Source organism: Xiphophorus maculatus, chromosome 4 (assembly GCF_002775205.1).
Source record: "Xiphophorus maculatus strain JP 163 A chromosome 4, X_maculatus-5.0-male, whole genome shotgun sequence".
In the NCBI taxonomy this organism is placed as follows: Eukaryota; Metazoa; Chordata; class Actinopteri; order Cyprinodontiformes; family Poeciliidae; genus Xiphophorus; species Xiphophorus maculatus.
The window spans coordinates 1457296-1470722 of record NC_036446.1 but is presented as its reverse complement, the minus strand read 5'-3'; the positions used below and the strand labels follow the sequence as shown (position 1 = coordinate 1470722).

General features: G+C 43.5%; 1 protein-coding gene across 12 annotated transcripts in view; it reads left to right on the top strand.

Moving 5' to 3' along the window:
* Nucleotides 1-13427, top strand: part of LOC102219514 (liprin-alpha-1) — a 45709-nt gene that overhangs the window by 21384 nt on the left and 10898 nt on the right. For 3 of the 12 annotated variants that reach the window (XM_023331677.1, XM_023331679.1, XM_023331678.1), the window contains exons 10-25: nucleotides 2302-2385; nucleotides 2875-3006; nucleotides 4086-4148; nucleotides 4262-4341; nucleotides 4971-5121; nucleotides 5314-5319; nucleotides 5483-5703; nucleotides 6512-6749; nucleotides 8054-8083; nucleotides 9336-9460; nucleotides 9545-9717; nucleotides 10328-10421; nucleotides 10759-10770; nucleotides 11496-11577; nucleotides 12600-12800; nucleotides 13071-13133. In XM_023331677.1, coding sequence (XP_023187445.1) covers nucleotides 2302-2385; nucleotides 2875-3006; nucleotides 4086-4148; nucleotides 4262-4341; nucleotides 4971-5121; nucleotides 5314-5319; nucleotides 5483-5703; nucleotides 6512-6749; nucleotides 8054-8083; nucleotides 9336-9460; nucleotides 9545-9717; nucleotides 10328-10421; nucleotides 10759-10770; nucleotides 11496-11577; nucleotides 12600-12800; nucleotides 13071-13133 — 1755 coding nt within the window. The remainder of the gene's footprint in view (nucleotides 1-2301; nucleotides 2386-2874; nucleotides 3007-4085; nucleotides 4149-4261; nucleotides 4342-4970; nucleotides 5122-5313; nucleotides 5320-5482; nucleotides 5704-6511; nucleotides 6750-8053; nucleotides 8084-9335; nucleotides 9461-9544; nucleotides 9718-10327; nucleotides 10422-10758; nucleotides 10771-11495; nucleotides 11578-12599; nucleotides 12801-13070; nucleotides 13134-13427) is intronic. The other 9 variants (XM_023331681.1, XM_023331682.1, XM_023331685.1 and 6 more) reach the window with 7 other exon arrangements.

The window sequence follows — 13427 nt, the reverse complement described above, 5'->3', positions numbered from 1 at the left end:
TAGAGAACCTCTGCTGTTCCCGGCTCAGCCTGGAAACTCAGAGGACAGGAATCTGTAACCTTTATTGAAGCAGAAAACAATACTCTGTTTATGTGACATGCTGGCCAACAAAGTGTTGAGAATACTGTGTAATTATTCACATGGCACTAGAACCGAGTTTTAAACTGATTCAGCTTCTGTAAAACTTTTCAGATGAAGCTCATGTTGGCAACTTTGCTGCTTAATGCAGAGTAAAACTAATTGTTGCTGGTCAGTGTACACAGCAGCATCCTGTCCTGCTGCTGAGACATTTGTGCATCAAAACCAGCTGTGATCCATTCCAGATCAACAGCTGTAGACACACTTCTGCTAATGCGCCAGCAGCTGAGCTAATTTTTCACTAATATAATTTTGAAGGTTTAGGTCATTTAGCTTCCACTAAATTCATTTTAGGGAAATAATTTCTAAAGTGATCATTGGCTGTTTCAACTTTCAACTTATTCAACTTTCAGCTGAATAAAGTTTGACATCAATGTTGAAGTTTTGGTTTTCAACTGTTGAGAATTTTTCAAGTAATTTAAAGTTTGTGCTCTTATTTTGAAGTGGGTGAAGACTGCTTTTTCAGCAGTTCCATTTCCTCATCTCACTTTCATTTTTTTTCTCAAAACTTTGAGCAAATGGCAAATATGCAACCAACAAACAAATGAGTTTTACAGAAGACTACAAGATTTACATAAACAAACTACCAGGGGTGTTAATTAAACATCCATCCATTTTCTAACACCCTTGTCCCTGGTGGGGTCAGGAGGTCCTGCTGCCTGTCCAGCTAAGGTTCCGGGCGAGAGGCGGGGTCATCTGGACAGGTCGCCAGTCTGTCGCAGGGCAACAGAGAGACAGACAGGACACACAACCCTGTACACACACACTCACACCTAGGAAGAATTTAGAGAGACCAATTAACCTGACAGTCATGTGTTTGGGCTGTGGGAGGAAGCCGGAGAACCCGGACAGAACCCACCATGCACAGGGAGAACATGCAAACTACATGCAGAAAGACCCCGGGCCGGGAATTGAACCCAGGACCTTCTTGCTGCAAGGCAACAGTTGTTAATTAAACAAATGCATGAAAAAAAATACATAAATAAATTTGAATACCGTGTTGTTATTGCGCTTTTAGCATTTACTTCTGCTAGCTAAGTAGCAGAAAGGATATCTGGATCTGATTTTGCTTGTTGGTTAAATAAACAAATAAAAAAATAAAATACTGTGATGGTGTAGCGCTTTAGCATTAGTGGACTTAATGTTTATAATTAGTGCAATTTTTTAGTTTGCTGTTCCTTCAACTGCAGATCAACAAGCAGAATTATTTTAGTTTTTATCCTAATGGATCAGTTCACTTTGACTTACAGGAAAGTTGTCTTTTGGGTTTTTTAAAACCTATTTAATTTAAAGTTGGAGGTTTTTCTAACTCTCTTCCAGCTCTGGTTGTTTGCCATCCAAGCCATTTCCTCCATGCATATTTAATGAGGCAGGAGTCACTTCCTCTGGCTGCAGGTTAAAGCGCATATATAAAACATGGCAGAGAAAGACGGCTTGGCCATGTCCAAACTCGGTGTAAACACCAAGCGCAGGTCTGGGTCGTCCTCATGTCCGTCCCAGCGTTGGACCGGCTCGTCTCCGGTTCTAGTTGTGAAAGTGCAAACAGAACGTCAGGCCGCCCCAGTTAATCATCGATGTTCTTCTGTTTTCTGGAGTTAAACGAACACGTCTTCTTTCTGTCTGTGTCCTGCTGGTCTGTGGGGTGGACATGCTGCTGCCGTCGTCCTCATGTCCAACCTCAGTGTGATGTGTGTGGCTCTGAGACCCAGACCAAGGTAGAGCAGTTTTATGGACCGGGCTCCTTTTCTCTGAACTTAACCAGGTGGAAACTGTTAACGGTCACATGACTCAAAGTTTGTTAAAGTAATAAAACAACCAAACTCTCTCCTGGTTAAATTCAGTTTATGGATTAAAATCTGGTGAATTGTGGGGTTCTGGTGTCGATTTTAGGTTTTACTCAGGAGATTCTGATGGGATCCATCATTAAATCAGCCTGTTTACTAACCTTTTTATCAAATGTTTTTCTTTGAGTTTGAGTCTTTGTTGTTAAAGCTGCTGCTTTATGATGATGTCAAAGATGATTTCTTTGTGTTTCTTTCTGTTTATGCTGATGACTCCATCCTTCAGAGGGGCGTTGGGGTCACGTCTGTAAGGGCTGAGTCCTTCTCTAGGATGGGGGTCAATCATTGGGAGGGGAGTTTTGACACTTTCCTCTGTTTTCAGGCAGAGGAGCGCCATGGCAACGTGGAGGAGCGGCTGAGACAGATGGAGGCGCAGCTGGAGGAGAAGAACCAGGAACTGCTCAGGGTGGGAAAACTTTAAATCCTGCAGTCTGAGCTACATGTGAAGCAATGCAGCCGATCTGCATTGCTTGTTGCATGTTCATGGTTTGCTCCTGAAATCCCAGCAGCAAATAATCCACCGTTTTATAGTATTTAAAATATGAGTAACTAAGAGTTCAGGTCTGACACTCTGCTGCTGCTTCCATGATGTTTTTCATATGTTTCAAGTGTTTAAATTATAGCTCTGAACACATGGATGGATATACTTTATTGATCCTGAAGGAAAATGATGTGGCAGTCCATAGCTCCCATTCATAGAAACAGTAAAATGATAGACCATCAGATAAAACAAAGTATTAAAAAATAAACAAATATCTGAAAGTATCACTAAGGGAATTAAGAGAATGTTCTGATCCTAAAAAAGTTAACATTTGTACTGATGCATAAGACGATGTAGGTTACAGATTACAGTGCAGACATGACAGAAACCTGTTGGAAATATTTGTGTCTGCAGGCGAGGCAGCGAGAGAAGATGAACGAAGAACACAACAGACGTCTGTCTGAGACGGTGGACAAGCTGCTGTCCGAGTCCAACGAGAGGCTGCAGCTGCACCTCAAAGAGAGGATGTCTGCTCTGGAGGACAAGGTGATCATTACCTGGCCTACAGCCGTCTCCGGTCACAAACACGCAGTTTACCCCCATTTCTTTAGTTTGAGCAGCAAAATACATTGTGTGAACAGAGACTGGACAGGAAATGAGTCACTTTAGAAATCCTGGAGAGCCTGTTGACCATGATTCCAGGGAAGGAATCTTCTTGGGAGGAAAAGTGTTTCTTTCCAGGCTAAAAGAAGATTTGTAAAGGTGCATGGAATCCTTGAAAATGCTTCAGTTTCAATGGGATGTTTTCAAGGCTTGAAGTGCTTGAGTTTTTGAAATGCTTGATATTCAATCTGCACATTTTAGTAAGAAATCTAATGTGTGATTTAAAGCCTAAATTTGGAAAACATTACTTAAGGTTGAAACCAGATATTTTCATACACCTAATAAAAAGACACGTTAATCAGACTAAAATGTTCTTATTTTAAGTCAGCTAGAATTACCAGTATTATTTTTATTTAAATGCCAGAATATTTTTTTAGAGATTTTCTTTATGATTTTCTTTGTATTTTAGAAGTTAGAGCAGGAAGGTCCTTAACCTTAACTAGGTTTCTTTGGATTGTTTCAGTGTAATAATAAATATTATTCCCAATGGCTCAGTGAGTTTTTAAGAGTTATATTTTATGTTATTGTTAAATTGTTGCATTTTTGTTAAATTAGTTTTTTGTTCTCGGACTAGTCACGCATATAAAGTGTGTGAGAGAGACATATTTCAAAACAGAAAATGTTGTTATATTTTAGTTTTTCTTGCCCCTGCTGTAGAATGTAGAAAACCCTCTCAAATAAAATATTAATAACAATAACAAATAATATAGAATTTTGAATTGAAAGTCTTTTTTGGTTCATTTGTATTGCTTTTTATTTCCAAAGTGTAGTGCTGGAAATGTTTGAAAACTTACCTTGAAAGTTCTTGAATTGTTCAAAGTGTCTGATTCCTGGAAAAGGGAATTTCAAACCAGCAGGACACAAACTATTACGATTCTTTCTGCATTTGGGAGCTTGTTAGATCAATTATCTGTTGATACAGAAACATGACTCATGACCTAATTCTCCTCCTCTCCGTTCAGAATGCCCTGATCAGAGAACTGGAGCACACCAAGAAGCTGATTGAGGAGTCTCACCATGAGAAGGTGAAGAAATGCTTCCTGTCTCCTCCCTGTATTGAAGTATTACGTTAAATTAAAGTAAAATTTTGTTGGGTTTTAACATCCCAGCTGCTCTGTGTGAATGTTTGTTCATGCAGGAGCAACTCCTGATCCAGATTGAGACCATGAGAGCAGAGAGTGAGCAGGGCAGGAGCCGGAGTAACTCCTTACTGCACGGGTAAACATCCCAGCCGTTACCATGGACACCCCCGTCTGCTGTTTGGTTTAAAGGGGCAGTGTTATGTAAAATCGACTTTTTTGAACTTTACTTCATGTTATAATGTTAAAAAAACTTCATCAAAAACTGGAGTGTTGCCTTTATTCTTTCACACATAGAAATCCTTTAATCTCCATGGCAACCATTCAGAACCAAAACAGAGAGTTGGACCTAGCTCCTCCTCAGAGCTGCAGTTTCCAAGCTTCTGAGCTCCTGCCTCACAGAGCAGCGCTGCCCTACGGCTTCCCCTCTCAGCTCCTTCAGACTAGCCAGCAGAAATTAGCAAACAGCTGGTGGAGCTGCTGAGCTCATTAGAGGAGCTGCTGCTCAGAGCAGCGCGGGTAAAAATCTTGTCAAAGGGTTAAGAGGAGCCATGTTGGGATGACTTCCTGAAGGCAGAGCTTCATAAAGAGCATGAGTTTTTAAAGAGACAGTGGCCCAATTTCAAGCGTTAAATTAAAAAGCCAAATTTGATATATGCATCATTTTTATAACATCTGAATGCAACATAGTTACTTGATTGGGCTATAAGATGGCACTATGTGCATACGGTGCTGACTCTTGAAGCTCTGGACTCACTCCCCCACCAGGCGCTCTCAGCTGGGCAGCACTCCTGACTTCAGGTACCCGGTGTCGGCGTCCTCCATGATGGACAGCAACTCGGATCATTACGGCAGCGCTCTGGTTCTGAGACGGCCTCAGAAGGGCCGCGTGGCGGCGCTGCGGGACGAGCCGTCCAAGGTGAGCTGCTCTCATCTGCTGTGACTGTAAGCAGCAGGATCTGAGCCGAACCAGAACAGATTAAAGATCCGTTTCGCTCTCTGCAGCCTCTGACTTATCTTTCCACTCTTCCTGTTTCTGCGATGCTCCAACTCTTTCTGACGATTCTCTTCTTTTCTGCTTCTTTTTGTTTGCTCCATCTGTGGACTTCAGCGACATGTAAGTCAGTCTGCTTGGCAACGCCGTCAGCGCTTGAGACTAAAACTCACCAGCCTGTTTGACCTTTGACCTCTGTCCTGTCGTTTTGAAACCGTGCTGGCGTCCCAAACATCACGCCCCCTGCTCTGTGTGTGTGTGTATGTGTGTGTCCTCCTGACTGCAGGTGCAGACGCTGAACGAGCAGGAGTGGGAGCGCATGCAGCAGGCTAACGTCCTGGCTAACGTGGCCCAGGCCTTCGACACCGACATGGACGCGTCGGACCTGGAGGAGGACCGGGAGACCATCTTCAGCTCGGTGGACCTGCTGTCCCCGGGACAGGCCGACGCCCAGACGCTCGCCTTGATGCTGCAGGAGCAGCTGGACGCCATCAACAATGAAATCAGGTTATTATCCTGAGTTATGTTCTCATGTTTATGTCCTTCCTGTTCTCCAGTCCTGCTGTGGTCAAACTCTGAGTTTAAGTTTTCACCAGATCCTCACTTGTTGCATTTTGCAACTTCATCATTTTAAGTTATTTTATTTTATTTTATATTGTATTGTTTATTTTTACTTAATATTTTTTCATTCTATGCTATTATTTTTTTATTATTTCATATTATAACATTATATTAATTGTGTTTTGTTATTATTAATTAACTTTATATCATGTCATTACATTTTTTTCTTCATTATACAATATATGTATTTAATATTGTATTATATCTTGGATCCTATATTATATAAAATTTTACTTTGTATGCTTTTATGTAATCATTATTTTATATTTATATTGTTTGTATTTACTATTTTATACTTATTATATTTTTTCTTTTCTCCTGTATTTATTTTTATATCATATTTAATATTATGTAATCTCACGTTATATTTTGTTTTAAATAATTTTTATGTAGCATTATGGTGTTTAATAATATTACAATGCATAGATTTTTTTAAATCATATTTCTAAGTAGATGTTACACACAGCTGGCTTTATAGCTGCGTTCCATGCAAAAGTTTTTATGCTCACATTTTGTTGCACTAAACCAGCAACTTTTTTTTTTAATTTGTTTTGTGAAATATTATGCAGCAGAGCAGCAACAAGTGTTGTAGTTGTTAACTAGAAGGAGAACAAGTGGTTTAAAGTGAAACTAGAACTGCTTTTCCACCATTCCTGGAATATTAATCTAATATTTCCTTTCTTTACCCCGACAGGATGATCCAAGAGGAGAAGGAGAGCACGGCGATCCGAGCGGAGGAGATCGAATGCCGCGTCGGCGGCGGCAACGACGGCGGCCTTGGAGGGCGTTTCCGCTCGCTCAGCTCCATCCCGCCGTCTCTGTGCGGCGGCTCATCGCTGGGCGGATCGCCGCCCAACTCGGGCCAGTCCACCCCCAGACGCATTCCCCGCAGCCCCAACAGGGAACTGGACCGCATGGGGGTCATGACCCTGGTAATGTCACCCAGTTAAACAGTAAAGCATTCTGATAGCTTTAGACAGTTAATAACTGTTTCTGCCTCTGCCTGTAGCACTATTGCTATGAGCCTTACATCATCCAGAGCTCCCTGTCCCAGCAGACACTAACTTACCTGCCGTATGGTGCTGCGGGCTTCAGCCCCCCCCCTCAGGCCTGTAGCTATGCCCCGTACTTCCAGGTACCTGCAGAGGATCAGCCTCCTGGGTGGGTGCAGCCCGTCACTTCCTCTGCCTTCTGAGCTGCTGGAAAACCTGGAATCTGTGGAATGTTGCACTTTTGTTTGCATTTGTTGATGCGCCAAACAGGAAGTGTGAGTTTTTGAAAGTCCTGCCTCTCTCTGCACCTCTGGAAGAAGGTTTTATTAGCTTTGAGTTGTCGAAGCGATACCAAGAAGAAACCTGAAACACCTGGCCGTGCTTCGGTTAGCTTCAGTTTTCGCTCCTTCCACGCTTCAGAGTTTCAGATCAAAACACGCAGCTGCAGGCGGATTTACTCCATTCTGGCGGCGCATGCGTTTCTGGAAAACTTTTCCAAAATAAAAAGCTTTGAAGAATAAAATGTTACAGTTGCGTCTGTTTTAGAGCGTCTCTTCTTCTTTGGATGATTTCTTGTTTTAATGAAAGCCACTGATAGTCGGGACTAATTCCTGACTGACCGATGACTGGAAGAAAGGGAACATTTTTGCTAATTAAGTGAATTTTTCCTCTTCCTGTTTCCCTTTTATAGCTGGTAATCAGTCGCTCAGCCCGGCCGGGCGGAGGAAATGAGTGATTAGGTATTTTTCTCTGGGGGGCTGAAAAATGTGGCACGCTTGTGGTTTATTTGCTCTTCTAATGCCAGGTTTGTGAGGAATGTAGGAGGGAATAAATCCTCCCATGTTTTTTTTTTTCTCTTCTTTGCGAGGGAAAAGTATCACTGCAGCGGCGACGAGTCGTAAATTTAGGAGCTATTCTGCTATCTTGCTTTTTCACAGCTAACCCTGTCATACGGTTGTTTTTAGATTGAATAACAACTAAATGAAGTCGGCTGCACCCATCCTCCAGCGTGGTTTGCTACTGTCCTCTAACTGTGTGCAGTGCTGCTTCTGCAGAGTTTCTTTTAATATAAGTAGTAAAACAGTAAAACAGCTTCTGATCGTATTGAGTTGTGTGTTTAACTCTGATCACAGATTGAAATACTGTGTGTTCTTCTGGTTTCCTGTTTAAGTGTGGCTTTAGTCCAGCTCTGATCTGCTGCTCACTAACTGCTCTTCTCCTCTCCTTTTTCTGCCACGCTTCAGCCTAGTGACCTGCGCAAGCATCGCAGGAAGGTAAAATAGAAAGCTGCTTTACAGGAGCGCCCCTCTCACCCCACGGCCCCTCTCACCCAACGGCCCCTCTCACCCCACGGCCCCTCTCACCCAACGGCCCCTCTCACCCCACGGCCCCTCTCACCCCACGGCCCCTCTCACCCCACGGCCCCTCTCACCCAACGGCCCCTCTCACCCAACGGCCCCTCTCACCCCACGGCCCCTCTCACCCCACGGCCTCTCTCACTCCGCACCCTTCACACACCCTGAACTGAACACCCACCATCATCTGTCATCTTTACATCCTGTTCTTTCTCATCTCCCAAACGTTTCACTCATAAGTTGGCTTTTATTTTTCCTCCACTTATTATAATTTGAGTTCTTTATTGTTTGTTTTGTTGTTTATTTTCACATTTCAACAGGAAGTCAGTTTAAAACTTTAGGTTGCAGGAATGAAAGTCCATATTATGCAAGATGCTAAACTCTGTTTTAGAGAGAGATCCTTCCACTGCTGAACCCTGGTGTCTCCCTCCTGTTACGTCTGGTTTAAGTACTGTGGTTATAGATTTATATTTTAGCTCATTATTATCCCTAAAGTCCTTCTAATGCAGATTAGATTTTTCTTTTTAAAGACTTTATTCCTCCAGGCTGAAACATGACTTTTTTGGGGGAGGGGAGTGACTGCTTTTGGTTGCTATACAGCTGGTTGGGAATTTCTTTTTTGGGGGGCTTTTTTTTTTTATTGTTCGTAACCATAGCAACAAGGTGGTTTACACCTGGGAACCTGCAGAGGTCAGTGTGCAAAGAAGGATTCTTCACAAAATGGAGAGTATTACGTACAAACAGAGCATCCTCAGACTGTGACATAACATAATGTCTTCAGTCAGAGGCTACTTCAGAGCTGCAGTAATACAGACTGCTACAGGAGATCATCCCTTCCCATAGCAATTTTTTGAGGAAACATGAGTTACACCATTTAATTTCCTTCTGGGATTAATAAAATATTTTTGAATTGAATACATTAATGTTGCATGTAGCAATCGGCTGCATTAATCTGTTAAATTAAGTAGATTAATGGAAATTACTGGTATTTCTGCTGTAAAATAAGAATGAAATGTTTTTCACTCCTGTCCCAGCTGCTCGTGTTCAGGGATCTGCTCTGTGATGTTTCTGTTCTGTGAAAGCAGTGGTTAGGTCACCAGTACCTGAACCTTCTGCATTTTGTTTCACCTCAAACTGTTGCAGCATCACTCGTCTCTCTGCTCTGTCTCAGTCTTCGCAGGACGACAAGGCCACCATCAGGTGTGAGACGTCGCCCCCCACCACCCCGCGCTCCATGCGCCTGAACAGGGAGCTGGGACACGCGTCCAGCCATGAAGACATCAGAGACATTCGAGGGTAGGAGTTTATCTGATTTCTGACCTGTGGGCTGTCCTGGTTTCTGCTGTTTGGTTTTGAAATGGCTCCATCTGGTGTCTGAAGGCTGGGAGGCCTGCAGGACGGCCAGGGCAGCAACCCCAGCAGCAGCAACAGCAGCCAGGACTCGCTCAACAAAGCAGCCAAGAAGAAGAGCATCAAGTCCTCCATCGGACGCCTGTTTGGGAAGAAGGAGAAGGGCCGGCCCAGCGGTCCTGGGAAGGACTCACCGAGCCAAGGTTCAGCTCTTCATTTTTATTTATCATCATTTATTTCATTTGTTGGGTTTAAAATGAATGTGTCATATTGATATGAATGAAAAGGCAATACATATTTCCCATGTGACGTCTCACTTCCAGGAACTTTGTGGCCGACAGCCATCATGGTAACTGTCACGACAGTTGCTGTGGAGTTGCTATGACAACAATAAACAAGCCACAAGCTTAAAACTCCTTCTCTATCTAATTTATTAACAATATAAGTACATTAAAACTGTTGGTCAATACAATTTTTGAGTAGTATGAAGTAGTATGAAGCCATGGTTCATCTATGCTTTACGCTGCTCTTGTCTACCAAGATGGCGGTTCAGTGATGCAGGCAGTTGATTATTCAGAGGGGAGATTTTCAAAAAAACACAAAAAACATTCAAGTAAAAGATTCTTTTCCCAAGTTTTAAATCGCAAGTTGAGTCTGAAGTCTTTTGAATGCAATTCCAAGTTCGACTCGAGTACGAGTCCCAAACTTCAGTCCCATCTCTGACCTTGAAACCACCTGGAGTATTTATTAGAAAGATACCAGAGTAATAGTTTGGATCAGTGGATCTGATCTCAGCGTGGATTGTGTTTGTAGCCGGCACCCCTGATGCAGACGGATCTCCAAAGGACGGTCTGGGAATGGGAACTTTAGGAGGTCCTTCTGAGAAGAACAGGAAGCTCCAGAAGAAGTGAGTTATCTGCTTCCTGCTGTTTAAAACGCACCATGCTGCTGCACAGGACACCACTAATGCACAACATGATGAGAAGTGTGTTCAGTTTAATGCTGCTTCACGCTCACTCACTCCCACCCACCGACTCACTCCTTCCACTCCACACCCACTTGCTTCATCACAGCCAGCACCTAGAATAATTCACTGTTTTCCTTTTGTTGTGATTTCTGAGCAGGCACACCACAGGCACCATAAATGTTGTTGCTTCCATGATTTGGCATCAGTTCATTGTTTTCTGTTTTGTTTGCCCACCCTCCTCCTCTTTTCCACCATCCTCCTCTCATTCCATGAGTAGTCCAAAGACCGGGTAAGTTGCTTCACGTTGCCTTGTCTTCCTCCCATTCTTGGCTTCACTCTTCCCCAGCCAGTAACTCTCCAGGACCCCACACAGCTGTCCCTTTTGAATGCCTGTTGGTTTTCCATGCTGCTCTCTACCTGCCTTCCACAGAGGAGCTTCACTAACAGGAATGTGTGTTTGCTGCTTTTCACTGGGAGAACATTTCCACCTCCCAGAGCTCAAAGTTCTGATTGAAACATTGGATTTTTGTGTGACCTAATTTCAATGTTAGATTTTATTCTTCTTTAAATTTGTCGATGCTGCAGCCCCATCTAGTGGTTAAATATATAAAATGTGTTTGAGTCTTGTAGCAACGGTTCAGACCTCTGAGAGGTGATTACAGGTCAGGATGTGCATGTCATGTTCCTGCAGATTTACTCTCAACCTGTTTTATGATTGGCCTCTCTGATGAAGCTCTGTTCCCAGTTAGCTACAGCAGCTAGCAGAACTAGCATTAAAACGTGAAACCCTGCAGTGGGTGTTTGAAGTGTAGGAGAGTTTTCCAGAACTCCTCCCAGGTTTCCCTTTCTGTTTCCTCTCAAACTCCTGCTCTTGGTTCTGAGTGTGCATGTCACTGACCGTTTTTGGGATTTAAACGGTGAACATGACTGACTGCATGTTGGAAATACTAAAGGCTTTCAGATTGTCTGCAAGAATATACATTGGTTGTTAACTTGATTGTTTTTGTGCGACAGGCATGAGTTACTGGAAGAGGCTCGCAGGCAGGGCCTGCCATTCGCCCAGTGGGACGGACCCACCGTGGTGGCTTGGTTAGAGGTAGGAAAATTCAATTTAAAGTTAAGTTTCAGGGCAAACTGTTAACTATCATCTTTGTAAATAAAACTTGTGACACTCATCAGAGAGTTTCCATGTTTGAAACACGGGGAGGAGGTCAGATTTAAGGCATGTCCATGGATTAGCAGATAAAAATTAGGGCCATCTTGCCCTTTAGATTATGCTATAATACTTGTATGTAAATAGAACTGAAGGAAAACTCTGGAATAATAAAATCACATTCTGCTAAACAGATTTTAAGGTTTGTGGAAAGTTTTGCTTCAACAAATCCACGTTTTATTTATTGAACTTGAAACTAAGTATTTAGTTGAGAATGTTGAGATTCAAACTAAATATTTAGGTAGCAAACTATATCTAGTTAGCAAGCTTTCAACTAGATATTCAGCTCTGAGCTAAACGTCTAGTTTGAACCTAATATATTGTTTTTAAACAAAATTTTTAACACCAAGCTAAATGTTTAGCTTGCTAATTAAATATTTAAGTTGAAGCTGTGATATTTATGAATGAGTGAATATCATGGTGAATATATGACTTTGAAAAATGAACCTCAATTTTCATTCACTTGACAGACTAAATTATTGTTGCTGTTAGTTTTTGACTGTAAATTTACAAGCAGCATCCCATAATGAAAATGCTCCAAAAGTGATCAGATATCATGAGATCCCTGATCCGCTGTACCATGAGCTGATGGAAATTTTTATGCATGTTTTTACATAAGCAAATAAAACAAACAATAAAGCTTCACACTGACAGTTTAGAAAGAGAGCTGAATCAGTTTATTTGAATCTTGAGAACTGAAATGTGTGTATTGCTCACTGGGTTTTCCTGGGTAGAATCAGGATCTGTATTAATATCAGGAATCCTCCTCAGCGTATTTCAATCTGGTTCACTGACCAGATTAGCTACATGTTTTCTACAGGTAGCTCCTGTAGAAAACATGTTAAACCAGTTGGATTTCCAGTTTACTGACTTGCCCCGTCTCCTTGCCGCCCCCCTGTGGACAGCTGTGGGTGGGCATGCCGGCTTGGTATGTGGCGGCGTGCCGAGCCAACGTGAAGAGCGGGGCCATCATGTCGGCACTGTCTGACACGGAGATCCAAAGAGAAATCGGAATCAGCAACCCTCTGCACCGCCTCAAGCTGCGCCTCGCCATCCAGGAAATCATGTCCCTCACCAGCCCGTCGGCCCCGCCCACCTCCAGAACGGTACCGCCCCATTCATCCTCACACACACACACACGCTGCTCTCACACACACTTTATCCCCTCAGTGCTCCGTTGACACACTCCTGGCATTTTTTACAGCATGTTTTTAATGCATTAACACTTTTTAACACGCACTAATGAGTCACTTTTGTCTTTTTCTAACAACCAATTCTCCCCGGTTTGTTTTGTTTTTCTCCTTCCTGCCTTGTTTCTGTCCTTCATCACTGTTTCCGTTCTGCACTCTTCTGATTGGGGGGTGTCACATGGTCAGTCTACAGGAAACGTTTGGGTCACACATGAGGAGATGGAAAGTTTGGCAGCCACACCTCCCACGGTTAGTCCACCCGGATGAGCTGGGCGCCGCTGCTGCTGACGTCTGCTTCAGGCCGCCTGCACGGCTTCAGGCCGCCTGCAGGACCTCAGGCCGCCTGCAGGTTTTCAGGCCGCCTGCAGGACCTCGGGCCGCCTGCAGGTTTTCAGGCCGCCTGCAGGGGCTCGGGCTGCCTGCAGGACCTCGGGCCGCCTGCAGGGCCTCGGGCCGCCTGCAGGACCTCGGGCCGCCTGCAGGGCCTCGGGCCGCCTGCAGGTTTTCAGGCCGCCTGCAGGTTTTCAGGCCGCCTGCAGGGCC